This window comes from Penicillium cinerascens (assembly GCF_028974065.1).
Source record: "Penicillium cinerascens strain IBT 15544 chromosome Unknown scaffold_4_segment0_segment1, whole genome shotgun sequence".
Lineage (NCBI taxonomy): Eukaryota > Fungi > Ascomycota > Eurotiomycetes > Eurotiales > Aspergillaceae > Penicillium > Penicillium cinerascens.
The window spans coordinates 2,837,864-2,857,632 of record NW_026695298.1 but is presented as its reverse complement, the minus strand read 5'-3'; the positions used below and the strand labels follow the sequence as shown (position 1 = coordinate 2,857,632).

The 19,769-nt window shown below is 51.6% G+C and overlaps 9 protein-coding genes across 9 annotated transcripts; 5 read left to right on the top strand and 4 right to left on the bottom strand.

The window, feature by feature from the left end:
• Positions 1 to 331: 331 nt before the first annotated feature.
• Positions 332 to 3,672, bottom strand: N7498_010185 (M1 family metallopeptidase; the record flags this gene model as incomplete). The annotated part of the gene is made up of 12 exons (XM_058457241.1): positions 332 to 926; positions 979 to 1,191; positions 1,256 to 1,698; positions 1,760 to 1,830; positions 1,889 to 2,099; positions 2,158 to 2,183; positions 2,240 to 2,356; positions 2,420 to 2,537; positions 2,602 to 2,823; positions 2,883 to 3,307; positions 3,377 to 3,546; positions 3,638 to 3,672. The coding sequence occupies 12 exons, from the start codon at positions 3,670 to 3,672 to the stop codon at positions 332 to 334; spliced, it is 2,646 nt and encodes an 881-aa protein (XP_058304140.1).
• A 442-nt stretch (positions 3,673 to 4,114) lies between these two features.
• On the top strand, positions 4,115 to 4,977 carry N7498_010184 (TFIIH/NER complex subunit SSL1; the record flags this gene model as incomplete). The annotated part of the gene is made up of 4 exons (XM_058457240.1): positions 4,115 to 4,329; positions 4,385 to 4,720; positions 4,789 to 4,897; positions 4,960 to 4,977. The coding sequence occupies 4 exons, from the start codon at positions 4,115 to 4,117 to the stop codon at positions 4,975 to 4,977; spliced, it is 678 nt and encodes a 225-aa protein (XP_058304139.1).
• A 922-nt stretch (positions 4,978 to 5,899) lies between these two features.
• N7498_010183 (DUF5572 domain-containing protein) lies at positions 5,900 to 6,507 on the top strand (the record flags this gene model as incomplete). The annotated part of the gene is made up of 2 exons (XM_058457239.1): positions 5,900 to 6,093; positions 6,144 to 6,507. The coding sequence occupies 2 exons, from the start codon at positions 5,900 to 5,902 to the stop codon at positions 6,505 to 6,507; spliced, it is 558 nt and encodes a 185-aa protein (XP_058304138.1).
• Positions 6,508 to 7,167: 660 nt separating this feature from the next.
• Positions 7,168 to 10,040, bottom strand: N7498_010182 (Pumilio-family RNA binding repeat-containing protein; the record flags this gene model as incomplete). The annotated part of the gene is made up of 6 exons (XM_058457238.1): positions 7,168 to 7,535; positions 7,590 to 7,869; positions 7,970 to 8,596; positions 8,645 to 9,703; positions 9,761 to 9,871; positions 9,930 to 10,040. The coding sequence occupies 6 exons, from the start codon at positions 10,038 to 10,040 to the stop codon at positions 7,168 to 7,170; spliced, it is 2,556 nt and encodes an 851-aa protein (XP_058304137.1).
• Positions 10,041 to 10,819: 779 nt separating this feature from the next.
• N7498_010181 (uncharacterized protein) lies at positions 10,820 to 11,011 on the top strand (the record flags this gene model as incomplete). Its single annotated transcript, XM_058457237.1, has 1 exon — positions 10,820 to 11,011. One exon carries the CDS (start codon positions 10,820 to 10,822, stop codon positions 11,009 to 11,011), a length of 192 nt encoding a protein of 63 aa, XP_058304136.1.
• Positions 11,012 to 13,780: 2,769 nt separating this feature from the next.
• On the bottom strand, positions 13,781 to 14,011 carry N7498_010180 (uncharacterized protein; the record flags this gene model as incomplete). Its single annotated transcript, XM_058457236.1, has 2 exons — positions 13,781 to 13,920; positions 13,963 to 14,011. 2 exons carry the CDS (start codon positions 14,009 to 14,011, stop codon positions 13,781 to 13,783), a joined length of 189 nt encoding a protein of 62 aa, XP_058304135.1.
• A 37-nt stretch (positions 14,012 to 14,048) lies between these two features.
• On the bottom strand, positions 14,049 to 14,621 carry N7498_010179 (uncharacterized protein; the record flags this gene model as incomplete). The annotated part of the gene is made up of 1 exon (XM_058457235.1): positions 14,049 to 14,621. The coding sequence occupies one exon, from the start codon at positions 14,619 to 14,621 to the stop codon at positions 14,049 to 14,051; it is 573 nt and encodes a 190-aa protein (XP_058304134.1).
• On the top strand, positions 14,578 to 16,298 carry N7498_010178 (putative ER to Golgi transport protein (Sly41); the record flags this gene model as incomplete). The annotated part of the gene is made up of 2 exons (XM_058457234.1): positions 14,578 to 14,970; positions 15,030 to 16,298. The coding sequence occupies 2 exons, from the start codon at positions 14,578 to 14,580 to the stop codon at positions 16,296 to 16,298; spliced, it is 1,662 nt and encodes a 553-aa protein (XP_058304133.1).
• A 673-nt stretch (positions 16,299 to 16,971) lies between these two features.
• N7498_010177 (putative NADH-ubiquinone oxidoreductase, subunit G) lies at positions 16,972 to 19,536 on the top strand (the record flags this gene model as incomplete). The annotated part of the gene is made up of 7 exons (XM_058457233.1): positions 16,972 to 17,077; positions 17,129 to 17,152; positions 17,206 to 17,257; positions 17,317 to 17,331; positions 17,397 to 17,419; positions 17,474 to 19,355; positions 19,434 to 19,536. 7 exons carry the CDS (start codon positions 16,972 to 16,974, stop codon positions 19,534 to 19,536), a joined length of 2,205 nt encoding a protein of 734 aa, XP_058304132.1.
• Between the last annotated feature and the right edge of the window lie 233 nt (positions 19,537 to 19,769).

Genomic DNA, 19,769 nt, shown 5'->3' with positions numbered 1-19,769 from the left:
GCCTTGTTTCACTCTCTCCGCCACCGCCTTTGGCTTCAATTTATTTTGGCGTGGTTTGGATTTTGTGTTTGGATTTCATGTTTCTTCTTAATTCTGACGCTGACGTTGATCCATACTCTACTAAAATGGTTCTGAAACGTGATGGTATTCTTTTCGATAATATCCCATGAGAGTCTCATTCCCCCGTGGCAGCTGATCTACTATACCTACGGACCTAGTCATCAGTCTCGTACTCTGCCCGGACGAGATGATCCTCTCTGGCTCATTTTCTTCTTTTTTTCAGACCTTTTTTAAAAAGAAACCCCCCCCCCCCCCCCCCCTTGTTAGCCGCTCACGCATAGCCATGAGCCTGCAGCCATTCCAAAACCAAAGCCTCGTCGCGATCCTTGTAAGATGCGTTGGTTCGGATGTTGTCGGACACGATGACCAGAGCTCGAGCATAGGCCCCTGTATTCTTACTTTTGAAGAAGCTTGCGATGTCCTCGCCAATCTTGTGGTCAGCAAACTTGGACAGGCCCATGCGGACGAACCGTTCGAATACCACGTTGTTGGACGAGAGATGGCCTTCCACCGAGGCCCAGTTCGTCTTCATGTACTCCCACAAAAGGTGCCGCGCCTTGGAGTTGGCAGCCAAGGACACCGCGCCGCTGTGGGTATCCTGAATGGCCACATTGTCCGAAAAGACAAAGTCCAAGTAGTCCTGTACCAGAACTGGGTCCTTGGTGCGACCCATGGCAGCCAGGCAGATCTCCTTACCGTCCACCGAGTCTGTTCGGAGGTATTCCTCCTTGACAGCCTGGTATTCCTTTTGACCACCCTCCGACACATTCAAGCTGAAGATCGCCGAACGAAGGTTGGTATGCACGGCACTCTTGTCTTGCCCAGTAGCCCAGAGGTCGAAGCGGCGTTTGGCTTCCGTGACGATGCTAAAACGTTCGTCAGCAGTGGTCGTCAATCGTCATAGAAAGTAGAACTCACCTTTCATGACCAGCATTTCCTGCCATCGCAATCAGAAGCTTGCGAAGCTGAACAGTAAGATAGTCCTCGTTGGGCTGGAACTCCCAGCCAATCTGCTCTGCAGCCGGAGCTACCAGATTCCGGGTGAACTTCTTCAGCCCCTCAGCAGCCTGCTCGTTCTGGGAGAAAACGGACCGGAGGCTGGCCAGCGATGACGACAACTGGGACCAGACACTGTGAAAACGAATGTTAGAGCTGATGGATGAATGGCGAGAGTGGCCAGATCAGGAATACTCACAGGTAGTTTTGCTCGCCCTTGAATCCTTCCAAAAGAGCCAACAAGGCCGGCGTGGTGCCTTCACCAGAAACCGCAAGAGCAGCTGCGTCTCCCACCAAGCCGATCTTGTCCTCCGTGCTCAGAAGGTCAAGGGACTGGCCCAACTTGACCAGACGTGCAGGTGGATAGTTCGTCCGATAAAAGCCAGACAAATCCTTATTGATCTTGTAGAAGCCATCCTCGCCAATACCGCTCACGGTATCAGATTTTTCAGTGAGAGCACGAGTATCTACAGTAGCCAGCTTTTGGCCTGATTTGATACCAAGAGGGATCCACCAGGTAGTCTCGTCCTCGTCGGGCTTTGCGTCTCCCGTAGACAAGAATCGGTTTTGGCGAACACTGACTTGACCAGGTTCCTCTGCCACGGTAACAACCGGGAACCCAATCTTGCGAATCCAAGGATCCTTGAGAAATCAAGGTCAGAAAATGATGCGGTTGAAGGAGACTAAATTATTCTGAACTCACCATGAAGCCGTGCACGTCCTGGCCAGACGACTTACTCAAAGCGGACCACAGGTCATTGGTAGTTGCGTTGCCTGGGCGAAAGTAACCATCAGCAATGTTGGTTGGTTGCAAATTCAAAGCGATTCTAACCGTATGCATGCGACTTGAGGTAGTCAGCGACTCCTCGAAGGAAAGTCTCTTGCCCAAGGTGGACACTCAGCATGCGAATGACCGAGCTTCCTTTCAGATAGCTGATATGGTCGAAGATCTGGTCCACCTCGAGAGCATTCCGGACGGGCACTTCAATGGGGTGGGATGCCCGCAGCGAGTCGAGATGGAATGCTTGTTGCACACCCTCAGCCTGTGACAATGTCAATGGTGATCTTGATGAAAGATTTTTTACCTCGAGAGTTGCGTACGACAAACTGAGACCAGACATTCCAATCTGTACACAATTGTTAGGACCTGCAAGAGCCAGGGTTACCAGAGTAGGTAACTCACCCGGATAGAAATGATCGACAGCCAGCCAACCGACCCAGGTTGCAAAACCTTCGTTCAGCCAAAGTTCGTTCCACCAGTCCATGGTCACGAGGTTACCAAACCACTGATGAGCCAGCTCTTTAATACGAGATGCGTCAGATTGAGAGACTAGAGGTCGAAAATGGAACGGAGGAATCTTACCGTGAGCTACCACATAGGCAATTCGGTTCTTATACCGATTGTCCGACTTTCCTTCATCAAAGAGAACAGCTGTCGTCCGGTAAGTCACCAGGCCCCAATTCTCCATAGCCCCCATAGCCTAAGCAGAAAGAAAGGATGAGCATAACCGAACGGTCCAAATCCAAGAAGGGCTTGTCTCTTACAAACTCATGCACGGCCAAGAGGTCTGCCTTGGGCAGCGGATACTCGATCTCAAAAATCTCGGAGAAGTAATCAACCGTCCGATGGGCACACTCCAGTGCGAAGCGAGCCTGGTCCTCCAGACCTCGCGTCGTGTAGACACGGACCGGAATACTCCTTCCTTGGTACTTACGCTGGGTCATGGCTTCAACGTACCCGAAGTCACCCACAGCCCAGGCCAGAAGCTGCACAGTAACACATCTTGTTAGTGCGGCCCTCACAAATCAGCTTGATTCATACTAACGTAGGTGCTCATCACGGGCGTCTTTTCAAAGGTAACGAATTTCAATCCGGCGTGGCTTCCAGCCCTTTCGGATTTAACGGGCATGTTGCTGAGCGCCGTCTGGCCTTTGGGGATCTCGATCTCGAAATCGAACGTGGCTTTCAGATTGGGCTCGTCGAAGCAAGGGAAGGCCCTGCGTGCGTCGCAAGACTCGAATTGAGTACTCAACATGTAGTGGAAGTCGCCTTCCTTCGGTGTGTCGGCGGCCGGCTCCCCCACGGGCTTATACTTGGACCGGTAGAAACCTGCCATAACGTTGTTCATGGTTCCGATGAAGTCGACCAAAAGCACAATATTCTCCGACGAGATTTCATGAGTGAACTTCAAAGAAACGCGCTCTGACTCCTTGTCATAGGTTATTTCGCTGGCCTTTGCGAGTCGAGTGCCTGGAGTCGTAAAGCAGCACCGTTAGTCAATCGTAATCTTGCATATGGCATGCTCGTTCGGTAACAAACCATCCTTGGCCAGTACTTCGGCAGACTGGACATTTATCTCTTTCGAGTTCATAACAATTTCTTTGGTGGGACGGGTGACCTTGGCGTCGATCTTCACCACGCCCTTGTATTCCCAGGAGCTACCGAGCTGTAAATCAAAGAGGGAGACATGGTAGTTGATGGGTTTGGCCCTGTTGCTTGGATGTCAGCTCACACTCCCCAAAAAGCTAGACAGGAGCCTCCGACAAGCAGGGGGCCACTCTCCGGTGAAGCATCACTCACACGTCAGGCAGAGTATCTCTGTCGGTTGACGCCATCATGCGAGCTTCAGCGGAACAGTGTCGAACGGGAGCAAAAGCAAAATGTAATCGAGGCGCAGGGATTGGAAATCGCGGGCGCGGTCGAGAGGATGAAGGGAATGAAGAGAAGAAGGAGGAGGAGGAGGGACAGAAGGAGGGGGAGGGGCGGAGAGCGACGGAGTGACGGGTTTGGACATTTACGGCGCGTCTCGTCGTTGCAATGGATCTTCTTCCCCACATCTGGGTTTTGGCACCACGGCTATCGACGGCTTACCGGCAGACCTTCCCGTTGGTTCTGGCGAGCTGGTCCTCTGGGGCGATTGTGAAAGCGACGAAGCAACAGGAAGTTTACACGCGGAGCTCCGTCGGAGCTTGGGCCCTGCTGCCGAGCAACCATCGATTTGGACCCGCACCGTTTTCTCATTCGACCTAGAACTCCATCTTGGCCTCCTACAACACCATGGCTGACTCGGATGAGGAATACGTGGGAGACGTGACCGAGGACGAGGACGATTTCCCGGTCGCCCGGAATGACCGAACTCGCTCCGGAAAGCGAAAGCAGCGCGGCGGCGCAGAGTGGGAGCTCTCCCGGACCTGGGAGACGCTAGTGGAGGGTGCCGATGGAACGATCAGCTCCACGGTCGAAGGACTACTTGAAGCCGGGAAGCGAAAGAGGTTAGTATACCGACCGGATTCGTGCCGTTCAGTCACTAACCATATCGCGAGGCAGGTTGTTGAAAGATACGACTCCTCTACAGCGCGGTATCATACGACATGTCATCCTGATCCTCGATCTTTCACAGTCCATGTCCGAGAAAGACCTGCGGCCCACGCGATACCTCTTGACTCTTCGATACGCTCAGGAGTTCGTGCGAGAATTCTTTGAGCAGAACCCCATCTCTCAACTCGGGGTCCTGGGCCTACGGGACGGTCTGGCACTTCGAGTAAGCGACATGAGCGGCAATCCGACAGAACATCTTGCGGCCATCCAGTCACTCAAGATCCAGGACCCGAAGGGCCTTCCCAGTCTCCAGAATGGTCTTGAAATGGCCCGAGGGGCCCTCTAGTACGTTCCTCCTATGCATGGTCCCGACGGTGTAGTCTTCCTTTTGTGATACTAACCTGCAACCACAGCCATACCCCCAGTCATGGTACCAGAGAAGTTCTGATCATCTTCGGGTCCCTCCTTTCTTCCGATCCCGGAGATATACATCAGACGATCAATACTTTGATTGGCGATAAGGTACGTGTCCGGATCGTCGGCCTCGCCGCCCAAGTGGCTATCTGTCGCGAACTGTGCACCAGAACGAATGGAGGCGATGAAACCGCATATGGAGTTGCACTGAACGAGCAACATTTCCGAGAATTGATGATGGACGTGACTACACCCCCGGCCTCGTATTCGCAGAAACAATCCGCAAGCTCATTGTTGATGATGGGGTTTCCCTCGCGTACCGTGGAGGTCCGCCCATCACTTTGCGCATGTCACTCAAAACCGTCCCGAGGAGGGTATTTGTGCTCGCGATGCGGCAGCAAAGTGTGTAGCCTGCCCGCGGAGTGCCCTTCCTGCGGCCTCACCCTTATCCTATCGACGCATCTTGCGCGCTCGTATCATCACCTGTTCCCTTTGATGAACTGGGTCGAGGTACCGTGGCGTCAAGCCTCACGAAGCTCCGCTTGTTTTGCTTGCGGGCTTCCTTTCCCGGCAGTGCCTTCCGAGGATCAATGGCAGGCCACCGAGAATCATGCCAAGGGAATGAGTGTAAGCAGTCGCTATGAATGCACGGCGTGCCATAACCACTTCTGCATTGATTGTGATCTGTTTGCGCACGAGGTCGTTCACAACTGTCCCGGTTGCCAGAGTAATAGCGCTCGGGCAATCCACAACGAATCAGGCAAGCCTGACGGAATGGATACAACCGTGTAGGGCACAAATACCTTTTTTTCTTTCTCTTCTTTCATGATTGCATGGGTCGGCGTCGGTCAGGGTCTCAAAACAAGAACGGTTGAGAAGGACCCCAGGGCTCGGGGTATTAATGTGCATTATATCCAAAGTATCCAAAATATTTACAACGTCAGAATATTCAGAGTATTTGGGAGTAAGAGAGTTTCATGACGGACTCTACCGTGGTAGCGCTGATCGCTCTGGGGGCCTCGGTTACTTACTTAGCTTCTTCGCCCCACGTTCTCCGCCGCATCGCTGGCGGCGCTGGCGGGACTCCTCTCGCAATCCCGTAAACCAACAATGGCACAACCCTCTCAGACCTTTCAGGCCTCAAACTCATTTGAGAAGCTGCAGTCATACTCGTTCCATACGGATCCTGAGTTTGCAAATGGCCTCGCTATTATCCTCGGCCATCCTGGCACCCCCGCCACTCAGGAGGAGATGAATCGCGAGGATGATCTCGTGTTACAAGCCAAGTGCTTTTTCTTCTCGCGGTACTGTGCCCTGCACTTTTGCTGCACTTTTTGCTAATGTTGATGCGTAGGAAAGAAAATCTCAACCCGCCAATTGATTTCGCCGCCTATAAATCCTGGTCCCTATCACGATCCGCAGGGGAGCCGAAAGCTACGGCAGTCTCGTCGCTAAAGCCAGACGAATCAGAATCGTCATCAGAAGCAAATGTCAGCGGAATTGAACCACCAATACTCCCGGAGCCCGCTTACCCGTCCTCGTTCGCTCACATCGTGGAGCTCATCACGACCGGGCAGCCCATCCCGGGGATTGAACAGATACCCGACACGGTTTTGACCGGACACGACACCGCGAGTGAGAAGCCTCGGCGACGGAAGCCATGGGAGCGGGATGACGCAGAGCTTTCACCCGGTGAAACTACCAACCAGGCTGCCTGAACGATGTCTCTTCCAGGAAGAAAAGCCTGAACAAAATGGTTTACGGGGACTGACATTCGGGGGAAAAGATCATGCAGGTTCTGGCTCAATAAGAATATTAACCTGTTGTAATTGACATAAAGGGGTCACGGACAATGCCGATGACCGAGTAGTATTATAGTGATGAATAACAGCCGTCAGAGGACAGAGCAAACAGGTGCGAGGGCAAAGCCAGCGGTAGATATTGCGGAGACGCATGGCATGTAGGTCATCGTGAGATCCAAAGCTCCGGAATGATCATCACTGAATAATTGCTCCGTACTTGAGTCAAAAAAGAGCTACCATCGCAACCAGAATGAGGTCCCGGTTTGTTCTTCGGACCATGCTCGTCATTGGAAGACACAAGGAACCCGGGATGCCCGAAGGTGGAAGAGGAGCAAGCCAAAGATAGATCGGCAGGCAAAAATAGCCTGTGAGATTGCATCTGCAGATATTAAGAAAAGCTGGCTGTTGGTGGGCCGACAGAGGTTCAGGTACCGACAGGTGAAGGTGAGGATAATCAATACAGATGATAATTTGTGGTGTGGCTTTTTTTGGTTTTCTTCTTCTTTTTTCTCCGTCTTGTTTCGAACATCTGGGTTGATGCAAACTCGCAAAATCGACATGGACGCCCCGGTAGATTCAACGGAACGGCGAGTAAGCAGGGCCCCATTGATTTCCTCGGTTGACGCGACCGCCGTTCTGTCCGCTTGATGGGAATCTTTCCTCATTGAAATGATTGAAACGACCAACTAACATGCCGGTTCCTGGTCCAGGGCGCGTGGCATGGGACGGGTTGCAACAGAGCATTGCGACGCGGGAGCCAAATTTAGACCCACGAAGAGAAACCATATGTTTCCTATGCACATAAACATTAGCCAAGGTATTCCATCCGAAAGACAGTGTAGGTGCCTGGTACCGAATATGACTGGCCACGACCTCACGCTGGTGAGCAGCGGCGTTCATCAAAATCCATTGAATCAGATAATTCCCATATTGATCTCCTGCGACTATTTCTCGATCAGCATGCTGTTTGACAGAAAAGAGCCCTGTGTTTAACATACTGTCAATCAGTGGCATTCGAGGTCGATCAGCGCGACCAGTACAAACTCGAGATAGATAGCGATCCAGGAACTCCGAGCCTCCGATTTTCAAGCATTTTTCGACGATCTTAGATGCAAATTGATCCATACTGTAGTCCACGGCAAAATGGAGAACATGCTCGACCGCGCGGCCTTTATCGTGAGGGGCGCCATGCTCACAAATATGCTGAATGCACCAGTTACCGAATTGGCCATGTGCAAGGACGTCCACCCTCCCCAGAACTTCTTCAATGGCGGGCCGCTTCTGGTTGTCAGCACTCCTTCGAGGTCAAATCCAGACCTCTGGTCAGGAAAGAGAATTGAAGTGCAGTATAGGGGTGGAAAATCTTGATTTCTCTCACCTTTTCTTCTTCCACGCAATTTTCAAAGATGTTTTGAACAACCAGGCTTCCGGTCTCGCCTTGGGCGACCTCATGCCACATTCCGCGCAACGCCTCGTTCACCTTAGCCATGACCTTGGGTGGCTCGCCGCTCCATCGAAGCTCAAACAGTTTCTGCCAAACATGGCATGCATATCGGTGAATCACTGTCTCCGGAATTCTGCAAAGAAGCTCGTGGACCATGACAGCTTTATGTTCCTCAGGCACGCAGTCAAAAGCTTTTTGGATAACATGACATCCAAAAGGATCCATACTCAGACTGAGGGTATGGCCTCTAATTGCATTCGCAATAGCAACGACTTGGTCAGGGCCTCCATGCTCAAAACAGCGCTGGACGAGAAAGTTGCCGAATCGGTTTATCATCAGAGGATACGCCTGGCTAACAATTGCTTCGATAATTTCGTATTTCTGTTCAGTCGTACCGACTTTGAGCTTCTGTTGTAGGAAAATAGATGCCTGTTGATCATTGTTGCAAACTATCTTGTCCACAATGTATTTCCAGTCACATGAAACATTCTTGTCGAGCAAACGCCGATAATTGAGAGGTTCAAGGGGTGACATGTAGGTTTGAACGGAGCTTCCACCAGCCTAAAATCATGAATGAGTATTCAAAAGGCAAGTAAACATAGTACTTACCAAGGAAGTCGTCCACGAAGTTCCATTCGTTTTGGTGGCCGTAAACTCCGTGGCAGTGGGAGAGAGGGCCGTCGCAACGGGCCGAGTGTGAAACGGGGGGATGGAATAAATCCCAACTGGAGGGAAAACACTCGAAGATCTGGCCATCGGCAAAGAAGGGGACTTGTGAGTTGGGTCAGTGGGAGACCCTGAGTTGAACCCATTCCACGGGTTATTTTGAGACGGCAACAAAGCTCCAACCCCATTCGCTTGCATGGCCGAACGACGAGGATCAGCATTGGGGTCTTGTAAATGTCGAGTCTGGTCATCTGCAGGTCGAGAATAGAAGCCATACGGACTGGCATGGGGTCCTGAAAGCATCCGATGGGACTGCAGCGGTGCATGTGCGGCAAATGCAGGATGCGCTGTAGAGCCACTCCAGAACCGGCTAGGATCCTGACATATGGGGTGAGATGGCTGAGGGGAACCACCGTAAGGCTTTTCAAAAGAGGACTCGATGGTATTCATTCCAAAGGAAGGTTGATCATGTTGATTCCAAAGCCCACGAGCACGGTTGTAGGCTCCAGCGGACAATGCATCCGAAATGTCGGACTGAGAGTCCTCCTGCATGTTCCATGCGTCCTGAAACTGACCGAATATGTGATTCGATGCATTGAAGGCACTCTGTAGATGTGTGATGGTCTGCTCAGTGATCTCACGGCCGCCGAAGTCTGCCTCGGATGGAGGGCCCAAAGCCTGATCCAGAGTGTGCTTAATGACACGAGTATGGGCGAGTTCTTGCTCCTGCAATGCAATTTTAGAGTTTGCAGCAAGCAGCTCCTGCTTGAGTCGAAGAAGTTCCGTTGTCTTGTTATCCTGGGCACAGGGATAATCTCCATTGGGGAGGTCGGTGGTTGGCAATGGGCCGATGGTAGATACAATCCGCGAAGGATGGGAAGGACGACCAGATTCTGGGTGGACCTTCAAAATTATCTCGGGAGACATCTTGCTCTGTATATTCTCGACTTCTGAGGCTGGTTCAATCAAATGTTCGACTGTCACATGTTCCTGCTTCTGCTTCTAGGGTTGTGAGACCACCAACGTTTGTATCCACGATAGGCATCTGGGAAAACTGACCTTGCTTGACGGGAGGTTGGCGTCCGAGCTAGAAGAGCTCTGCGTAGCTTCATGTTGAGGTGCCCGAAAATGATGGGAAGGTCTGTGGTGGCTGTTGGGATAGAGGTGACCCTGTGAGAATCAACATGAGTATCCTGCACATCTCGAGCTTCCAGCTTGCAAGACGCACGGAAAATCCGCGTCCAAAGGAGAGACAACTTACATCACCACTATCGTTTGAGATAAATCTCCCCTCTCTGCCCATGCGAGCATGTTTTGGCGGACCGGCAACAGTTGGCATCTTCACAAGTGACAAAGGCAGGTGTTTCGAGCAGAAACGTAAGTGAAATCTTCCGGGTGCGGTTTACATAACACGAGAGAAGAAAGACACGGAGATTGTCAAATTGGACTGTAGAGGTGGGAGATATTCAAGGGAAGAGAAGGGAAAGGAGGAGGAGGAAGGCGGGTGCATGTCAACAATAACATCAGTGGAAGCCACAACAAGGGAGTGCACCAGACCAGGAAGGCGCGTAGCCAAATTTTGAACAAGGTTAGAAGTTCACTACAAGATCAGATTCGTCCCGTGTAGGAGTCCGGTGAGATCTGGCATGATCGGTCTAAATGGCCGGCCTCGTATACTCCCGCGAATCCCATTCCAATGAGATCGATCACTAACGACCACTAAGTCTGGCAGCCCCGATCCTGTCAAGGTCGGGGTAAGACTATCAGCATGGTGCAAACCTGCCAAATCCACTTCCCAGACCATTAGCTCCATTCTCTGATCCTCCAAAGGCCGGAGGAGCACACCGCCGGTATCGATATTCATGCTTCAAGGCTGGCAGTATGGGGTCAGTTCTCGATATAACCAGACGAACATGGTAAATGTGAATGGGGAATAATCCGAGCTTGGAGGGCGGAAGATCTGTGTCCACTACCAATGTTTTGACATTTCCAGGATAGTCTTGATCAGTGCCATCTAAGTAGCCCTCCTGCATCTGGGAATCTGCAGCAAAGTATTGAAAGAGATTGCGGCTGATCTGGAGGGCCAGACTGTTGACTCCAAGTGAGCATTTCTTGATCATGAAAGTGTCAGGTGTCACTCTGCGGAATGACTTCCAATCTACCGTTCTTGTCGGGGGATTGCAGCTGATCGACCTGGATGCTAGCCTTGGGTCCAGGTCACCGGAGCTCGGAACCGTTATCGTGAACTTTTCGGTAAACCCTCCGGGAGACCTCGCCGTTTCCCTGGAGCGGTTGACGGCAGCGCTATAGGAAGGCCTCAGATGTTTCTTCGTCATCACACCATCAAACCAATGCCCATTTCCTGGTAATTCTTCATAAACAGAGGACCTGTCCACGGGCAGGCCCACTATGGGCATTGCCCGCTTATATAATGTCCATGGAGCACCCTCTCCAACAAAACAGTATATACATAATGGCAGTACCTCGCGTACTAGTAACTAGTAGCCGTGCCTAGGTTACATTCAGTCCGCCCGTTTGCTATCGTTTGAGAAAATTTTTAGGACAGGGACACAAAAGGAAGGCAACATCTACGGCCACTTTCTTTTTTCTTCATACCTTTTTATCTCTCTTTTTTATCTCTTCTCCCCTTATAAACATACAAATAATCGGGCCTAACACGCCTTGAGCTTAGCCACCCGCAAGTATGGACGAGCTCCAGAACAGACTTGGTAACTTGCCAGACTGGGGATATGTTTTATATCGCACCACCTACACTGCCGAAACCGACACTACTTTCCCACACGCTGTGGGGTATATTGAGGCCTGTCTCAACAGCGGTTTCCTTACGGATGGGAAGCCTAGGCCTAGTGATAAAGACCGTATTCAAATTTGGGCCAAATATCGATCGATAATTATTGAAGATCCCGCACAATTTGACGGGGCTTCTATCGAGACGATTCGCGCTCATTTTAAGGCATGGGTATATGCCCAAGACAGGCGTGATTCCTTCAAAAAAATTTGAATATGTCTTATTATTAATTAAGAATCCCTGCAAACGCTAAAGGACGGATTAGTGGAGGATGTCAAAAATGATAGGCACGAATTACGATGTGTGAAGATTCTTGAAGCATTTCCGATCGTGGATTCGTTCGACACTTTTCCCGGGTGGATGAAATGCTCCACACATATACTGTGGTTTTTCTCGTCTAATATGGGAGATGGTGATGAGATGAGGAAGTTATATTATGAAATTGATGACTTTCCATTCGAAGGGGTATACTCCGGATGATCCAACCCAGTTTGCGTGATATTAGTAAAGACAGAGATAAATCTTTATACATCATGGGCAGTTGGGCCCGTAAACCACGGAAATCGAGAGGCGGAGGCCGCAGAATAGCATATGAGATTATTCTCGAGGGGTAAAGATAGGTAAATCGCTGTGGCTCGGAAAGGGATATCTCTTCCGAATTGATATAAAACTGTCGGGTTCTGGAGCTTTTGGTGGGCAGTTCGATAAACGTCTTGGACGAAGAATCGATAGCCAGGCGCATCTATGCCTGATGTCTCTTCTGATGTGTCGAGAGAAATGGCGAAAGTCAGAGGTCGGGTTTGAAACCCAGCCAAAAGTAAAGGCCCCCTTGTGGACACATCCTGTGAAAACTGTATCAGAAACTACGTTAGTGGTAATCTTGCGCATAGGTGTGAGGCAGGCTTTGTATGTATGAATCGAAGTAATTTCAACCCAGCCAGATCCGTTGTTCTGGACATTTATCGAGCCCCAGGTGCCGCCCATTCTTCTTTGGGTTATCTCCGATACCAATATGCTGTTTTGGTCCAGCGATATCGACTCCTCACGAAGCTCAACTTCCAACACCACTCCAACCGAGATGGAAAGGTCGCTGAGAGCCCCCGTTTCCAGATTCAGTTTCGGATCCAATACACGGTGACCCGGTAAGAGTTGAACAATGACAGGAACTTTGCAATACTGGTACAAATCACCTCCAAAAAGTTGCTCCTTATCCACCCAGAACTGAAGGAGGCCACCACTGAAGAAAGCAACCGTATGTGGCTCGGTGCCCTTTACTTCGAGTACTCCGCATGCCCGTAGTTGATATCATAGAACCGGCCAGCCGTATATTGACTGCATTAACTCCCAGTCGATATCTGGGAAGCTCATATTTAAAAGAGCCTTAATCTGGCCGCTGGAGGACCTTCATATGGTTGCATATACATTGTCCCACTTGAAAGTTCCATCGACTCCGAGGGTGCTGGCAAATGATGCCTCGGTATCATACTGCAAATGATGAAATCTACCGTGATGCTCCAATGGGTAATTTATAATATATTATATAGTAACTTTAGTATTTATCTAGTAATTATTTAAATAAAAGTAAGGATTTATTCTCCCCAAGTTGCCTCTGTGTGAAGTCCGTCAACTTGCATCCTTTCTATCTATGCGTTGTATTAGACAAATTAATCTCGTTTACCGAGCCGAAACGGGCCGAGAATATCCCGTCTGTCCGATAGGGAGACTCCAAGCGAGACCAAATCAAATGTGGTTTGACGAAGAGCACCATAGGGTGGAGTAGGATCGAGGGAGAGGTGCAAAAGGCCGGCGAAATCCATGACAGCACCGCCAGGATGACGGAGAAAACCAGACGCATCTCCGCGGTTCGTGAATTTGTGGGCTCACAGGGGCCTAGTAATCACGGGGGCCAAGGAGATATTGCAAGCGGGCCTGAAGACCGGTCATGACCTATCTTTCCGCCTACCTACTTTGATCATCTTACTAGTACTAGAGTGAATAGCGGCCATTGGGAAGAACAACTAGGTGGGCTACTTCCAAAAATAGTAGATTGATTTGTGAGTTAGCAATATTGAACAAGACGTTAAAAAAGTATAGCTTGAAGATTTAAGGAAATGTCTAAGACGATCCAGGGCACTTATATGTAGGCCTTTTGCCTTGACGGGATTCTCCAACAGAAGAAAAATAAGAAGACTGCTAGAAAAGAGGCTTAAAGAGCCGGATGTAGCTTAGAATGAATAGGAGAATTAAGTATTTAGGCTCCCTTCCTGTGGTTACAATATACCCTCCAGCACACTGCGTTCGGCGTATGTATCGACCAGTCCGGGCACAAGTGGAGCGGAGACGGGGACGGCGCGAGATTTGAGGCTCCACAAGCGCACATCACGTGACCGGCCTATATTACGGTACACGTCTATAGATAGAAACTGGGAAAGACGCCAATAATCAAACTTACCGGGGTGTGTGTCCGAAAGGTAGCCATAGGAAATATCCTGTGTAGACATCGTCCCTCTGCCTTTACGTATGTTGTATGTAATCCCTTCAAGCCGATTGCTCGGCGCCCTCCGAGGTATCGAGATGGTATCCTGTAATGTAACGGCCGGTGGCGGTCGCACCCTGCAAATCGCCCGTGGACGGGGCCAGCCAATCCAATTCCCTTCTTTCGATTCCCCTATTCGTTTCGTTCGGCTCTGTTAGGGTGCACTGTCCTCCATTGCGCACTGTGTGTCTTGCCTCCCGCGTGTGTCCTCCATTCTCGACGCTGATTCGCTCGAGGAGATTCGTCATCCGCAAACTAAACTGCAACTCGTCCCCTACACTCGGTTTGCGCGACAGGGCGGACCATTTCCAGTGAGAATTCCATTCCGTGAACGCCCCCGCCAACTTTTTTTCCCGTGTTACTCGGATAGGTGAAACCGGCAGTCTCGACGTGTGTTGTGCCGAAGAGAAAGAGACACGGCGTGAGCGCGCGTGCGCGAGAGAGATAGAGAGAGAGAGAGAGAGAGAGAGAGAGAGAGAATCAACGTCTGCCTGGTAAAAGGACGTCTTGCACAGGCCTACGCCGTGGACGATGGCCACGACCACAGTAACCGGCCATGGACGAAGGGCATCCATGCGGCAAGCGGAATTGCAAGTCCCGACAAAGACCTCAACCTCACAACCCACGAGCAGCCCGGTCGATCAGTTCCCTCCCTACGAAGAGACATTTGACGCTGCCGCGGGGTCGGCTCGTCCGAACGCAAACCCCTCGGTGAAATACGCTCCTGGCGAGCTGTGGGAGCCTCGAAACTCGGCTTTTTACTCTCGGGAACACGCCAATGGATCCGCGAGAAATCCTAAACATCGGCCACGGAAGAGTATTAGCGAGGCCATCTCCACAATTCGGACACGCAACGGCAGCGTGAGTGCCAACGCACAGGAACTCGCGGAGGCACTCCGAGCGCCGGTGTCATATCGCCTGATTGTATGTCAATGAAGATGTATTTGCTCATGGGATGCTTGCTAACAATGCTTGTTGTGTAGGGTCTCTGCGTCATCTGGTACTTTACGTCCGCCCTCACCAACACATCCTCGAAATCCATCCTGAACGCTCTTCCGATGCCCATCACATTGACCATCATCCAATTTGCATTTGTTTCAATCTGGTGTCTGCTGCTGGTGTATCTGTCCACGGTAATCCCATGGCTGCGCCAAAGCGTGCCCATTCTCAATCATGGCATTCGTTACCCATCTCGCGACGTGATCTCTACCGCTTTGCCCCTGGCCGTCTTCCAATTAGCCGGGCATATCTTAAGCTCCATGGCAACCTCCAAGATTCCCGTGTCATTGGTTCACACGATCAAGGGCCTCTCGCCTTTGTTCACTGTTCTCGCCTACCGAATTCTGTTTCGCATTCGATATGCTAGGGCGACTTACTTATCGTTGATTCCTCTCACTCTTGGAGTTATGCTTGCATGCTCCACTGGAGTGTCTACCAATCTGTTCGGGATTCTCTGCGCGTTCTTCGCTGCGATCGTCTTTGTATCCCAGAACATCTTCTCCAAAAAGCTCTTTAACGAAGTAGAGCGTTCTGAGACTGATGCGCAACGTCCAGCACGGCGAAAGTTGGACAAGCTTAACCTGCTTTGTTACTGCTCCGGACTTGCTTTCTTCCTTACACTGCCGATCTGGTTCGTCAGTGAAGGGTATCCCTTGGTGGCTGATTTCATTAAGGACGGCGTCATTTCGCTCTCAGGAAGACAGGGTTCTCTGGACCATGGTGCCCTGATGATTGAGTTCGTCTTCAATGGGGTTTCGCACTTTGCCCAAAACATACTGGCTTTTGTGCTGCTCTCCATGGTGTCCCCAGTGTCCTACTCGGTCGCCTCTTTGGTCAAGCGGGTGTTTGTCATCGTGGTTGCGATTGTGTGGTTTGGAAGCTCAACCACCCCCATTCAGGCTTTTGGTATCGGTCTTACCTTCGTGGGTCTCTACCTCTATGATCGCAACAGCCACGACGACGTGGCTGATAAACGAGCAAATGCGGACCACTTCCGCGCTCGGCAGTCTATCTTGCCTACGAATGTGCGGCATTCCAGCAGGCCATGGGATTCGAATGGCTACGCTTTCCCGGGGGGAAGATCGTTTGATGGGTCTACATCTAACAGCTCCCACGTGTCCAATGGCCCCAAGAAGGAGGATGACGGACCTGGGCGTGTGCGGCCACGAGGCGCCAGTGTCTCTCGGAACTGGTTGCCCGGAACCAAGCAAGAATCAACGTGGCAACCCAGAGATTCCTCCGCAGCTGCATAGTATGTCTCGTTACAGCCTTTGCCGGACGGATGAACGTGTCTCTGTATTATATCATGGAACATGGCGTTGTGTTGTCCGTTTTCATTTTCCTTATTTTCCTTATTTTCCTTATCCGGGAGGCATTGTACCCGCTGACTGGCTTGTATCTTCTCGGCGCCGGTATAGACGAAGGGGAGGTTATGGGATTGAGTGTGTAGGATGTACATAATTCCAATCTATGACTCTACCAAGACGCATGGATGCAAGTTCGGGATGTAGCTACCGTCAGTAAAGAACATTGTCATAATCGGGCCAGGCCCTTGACTGCTCCAGCTCGGTGCAAGTCTGCTCTTGGACAATGTTGCAGAGGAAGCAGGGACTGAAAAAGCCCTGCCTCCTACAATAAATCATGCCCGTGAAATGAGATGGAGAGTGTAAAAGGGGGAAAGCGCGCGGTGTGTTTTTGACGGGCGGATCGGAACATCGGTTCTTCCGCATAGCCGAGTCCGGCCGCCAATCCACGCGAGGCAATTTGCGAATTCACTTTAGTCAGCGGTGCCGATGGTCAGCAATTCCATTATGTAACCCAGCAGATTCCAACTCTGAACAGCTCCTTCTCCTCTGACCTGCCCCCCTTCTTCAACCCCATCTCCCCATACCCCCTTCCCCTCCTTCATCTACAGTCGCGACAATTATGCGGCCGCAGCTGTTTCGTGCGGCCGCCCGGTCTCTCCGGGTCCCTAGGGCCCGAGCCTTCGTCACAACGGCCCCTCGCGCGGCCGAGGTCGAACTCACCATTGGTACGTCTCAATCCTTGATTCAGGTCGATGTACGCTAACGATCTGCTTCAGATGGCAAGAAGATATCCGTGGAAGGTAAGATTCGCGCTCGACTCCCGCAATTGGTCCATTTCTCACATCCTTTGAAGCCGGCTCGGCTCTCATCCAGGCTTGCGAGAAAGCCGGAGCAACAATCCCCAGGTATGATCTCTTTTTTTAAATCCAGGCTCTAGATCCACGAATGCTGACCTCGGTGACAGATACTGCTACCACGAGTACGTTACCCTCACAACCGGATCTTCCGGTCATTGATTGCCCTTGCTAACACTCAGCCACGAAGAAAACTGTTGATTGCAGGAAACTGTTGGTGCCAGCCGCCCTCATTTGCCCATAGCACATGCTAATATATCACCTTAGGTCGTATGTGTCTGGTCGAAGTCGAGCGCGCCCCGAAACCCGTGGCCTCGTGCGCCTGGCCCGTTCAGCCCGGAATGGTTGTGAAGACGAATTCGCCGCTGGTTCACAAGGCGCGAGAAGGTGTGACGGAATTCCTTCTTGCCAACCATCCTCTTGATTGCCCTATTTGTGACCAGGGAGGAGAATGTGATCTCCAGGACCAGTCGATGCGTTACGGTGCCGATCGCGGACGGTTCCACGAGACGGGTGGCAAGCGTGCTGTGGAGGATAAGAATATTGGTCCCCTGGTTAAGACCTCGATGAATCGTTGCATCCACTGCACTCGTTGCGTTCGATTCATGAACGACGTCGCGGGTGCGCCCGAGCTGGGAACCACCGGCCGCGGAAACGACATGCAGATCGGAACCTACCTGGAACGGAACCTGGACTCTGAAATGTCGGGCAACATCATTGATCTATGCCCCGTCGGCGCTTTGACATCTAAGCCCTATGCTTTCCGTGCTCGCCCTTGGGAGCTGAAGCACACCGAGTCCATCGATGTCCTTGACGCGCTGGGCTCCAACATTCGAATTGATAGCCGGGGCATGGAAGTGATGCGGATTATCCCTCGTCTGAACGACGACATTAACGAGGAATGGATTAATGATAAGTCACGGTTCGCTTGCGATGGCTTGAAGACCCAACGACTCACCACCCCCCTGATTCGCCGCGACGGCAAGTTCGTTCCCGCAACCTGGGAACAGGCCCTGGTGGAAATCTCCGCCGCCCAGCAGAAGCTGCAGCTGCAACCCAACGAGTTCAAGGCGGTTGCCGGACATTTGGTGGACGCCGAGTCGCTGGTCGCCATGAAAGATATGGCCAACAAGCTGGGATCGGACAACCTTGCTCTTGACCAACCCGGTGGTGGCGCCCCTATTGCCCACGGCATTGACGTTCGCTCCAACTACCTGTTCAACTCCAAGATCTACGGTATCGAGGATGCGGATGCCATTCTGCTGGTTGCCACCAATCCTCGTCACGAAGCCGCTGTTCTCAACGCTCGCATTCGCAAGCAATATTTGCGTTCGGATCTGGAAATCGGCCTTGTCGGTGAGGATTTCGAGAGCACCTTCGACTATGAGCACTTGGGTGCCGATGTCTCTGCTCTGAAGACAGCTTTGTCCGGAGAATTTGGCAAGAAGCTCGGTGCTGCTCAGCGCCCCATGATCATCATTGGTAGTGCAGCCGCCGAGCATCCCGATGCAAAGGCCATTTTCGAGGCGGTCGGCAGCTTCGTTGAGAAGCACCACAACAACTTCAACACTCCCGAGTGGCAAGGCTACAACGTCCTGCAGCGTGCCGCCTCCCGGGCCGGTGCCTATGAAGTAGGCTTCACTGCCCCGTCTCCCGAGGTCGCGCAGACCACTCCCAAGATGATCTGGCTCTTGGGTGCGGATGAGGTCGCGCAGAGCGAGATCCCGAAGGATGCCTTTGTCATCTACCAGGGTCATCACGGTGACCGGGGTGCTCAGCTTGCCGATGTCGTTCTCCCTGGCGCCGCATATACCGAGAAATCTGCCACTTACATCAACACCGAGGGCCGTGTTCAGGTCACTCGTGCGGCCACATCGCTGCCCGGAGCTGCTCGTGATGACTGGAAGATTATCCGTGCAACTAGCGAGTTCCTTGGTGTCCCTCTCCCCTACGATGATATCGAGGCCCTTCGTGACCGTATGGAGGAGATCAGCCCCGTGATGCGCCGCTACGATGTTGTCGAATCCACTTCCGTCGGCGCATTGAGCAAGGTGCAGCTGGCTGATCAGAATAAGGGCTCTCCCACCACCGGAGCTCCTTTCAAGAAGGTCATCGAGGACTTCTTCTTCACCGACGTTATCTCTAGAAGGTGCGTTTCTCATTCCATTATCTTATTTCTCTTCTTTATCTATGACAAAGGACTGACATTTTTCCCCTTTCTCTCTAGCTCACCTACCATGGCCCGTTGCTCAGCCTCCAAGGCCACCGGCAACCCCGAAACCAACTTCATGGCCGCCGGAGAAATGTCTCCGCAGGCGTTGTACGGCTAAACTATGGGTTCCCCCATAGGCGGTCAATCGATTCCGTGTTTTGTCTAATGGTTGCAAGGCGTTGTCATTTGTATCACATTAAACTTCCCTTTGATGTACCGTTTCCTTTCCATCTTCTGTTTTCTCCATCATCTTCAACACCCTTTCCTCCGGTTTCTGTGGTTGACCTCCTTCGTCCACTCACCGGTTTTGCCCAGGAATAATCGGTCGAGGTTGACTTGTACATAAAAAGA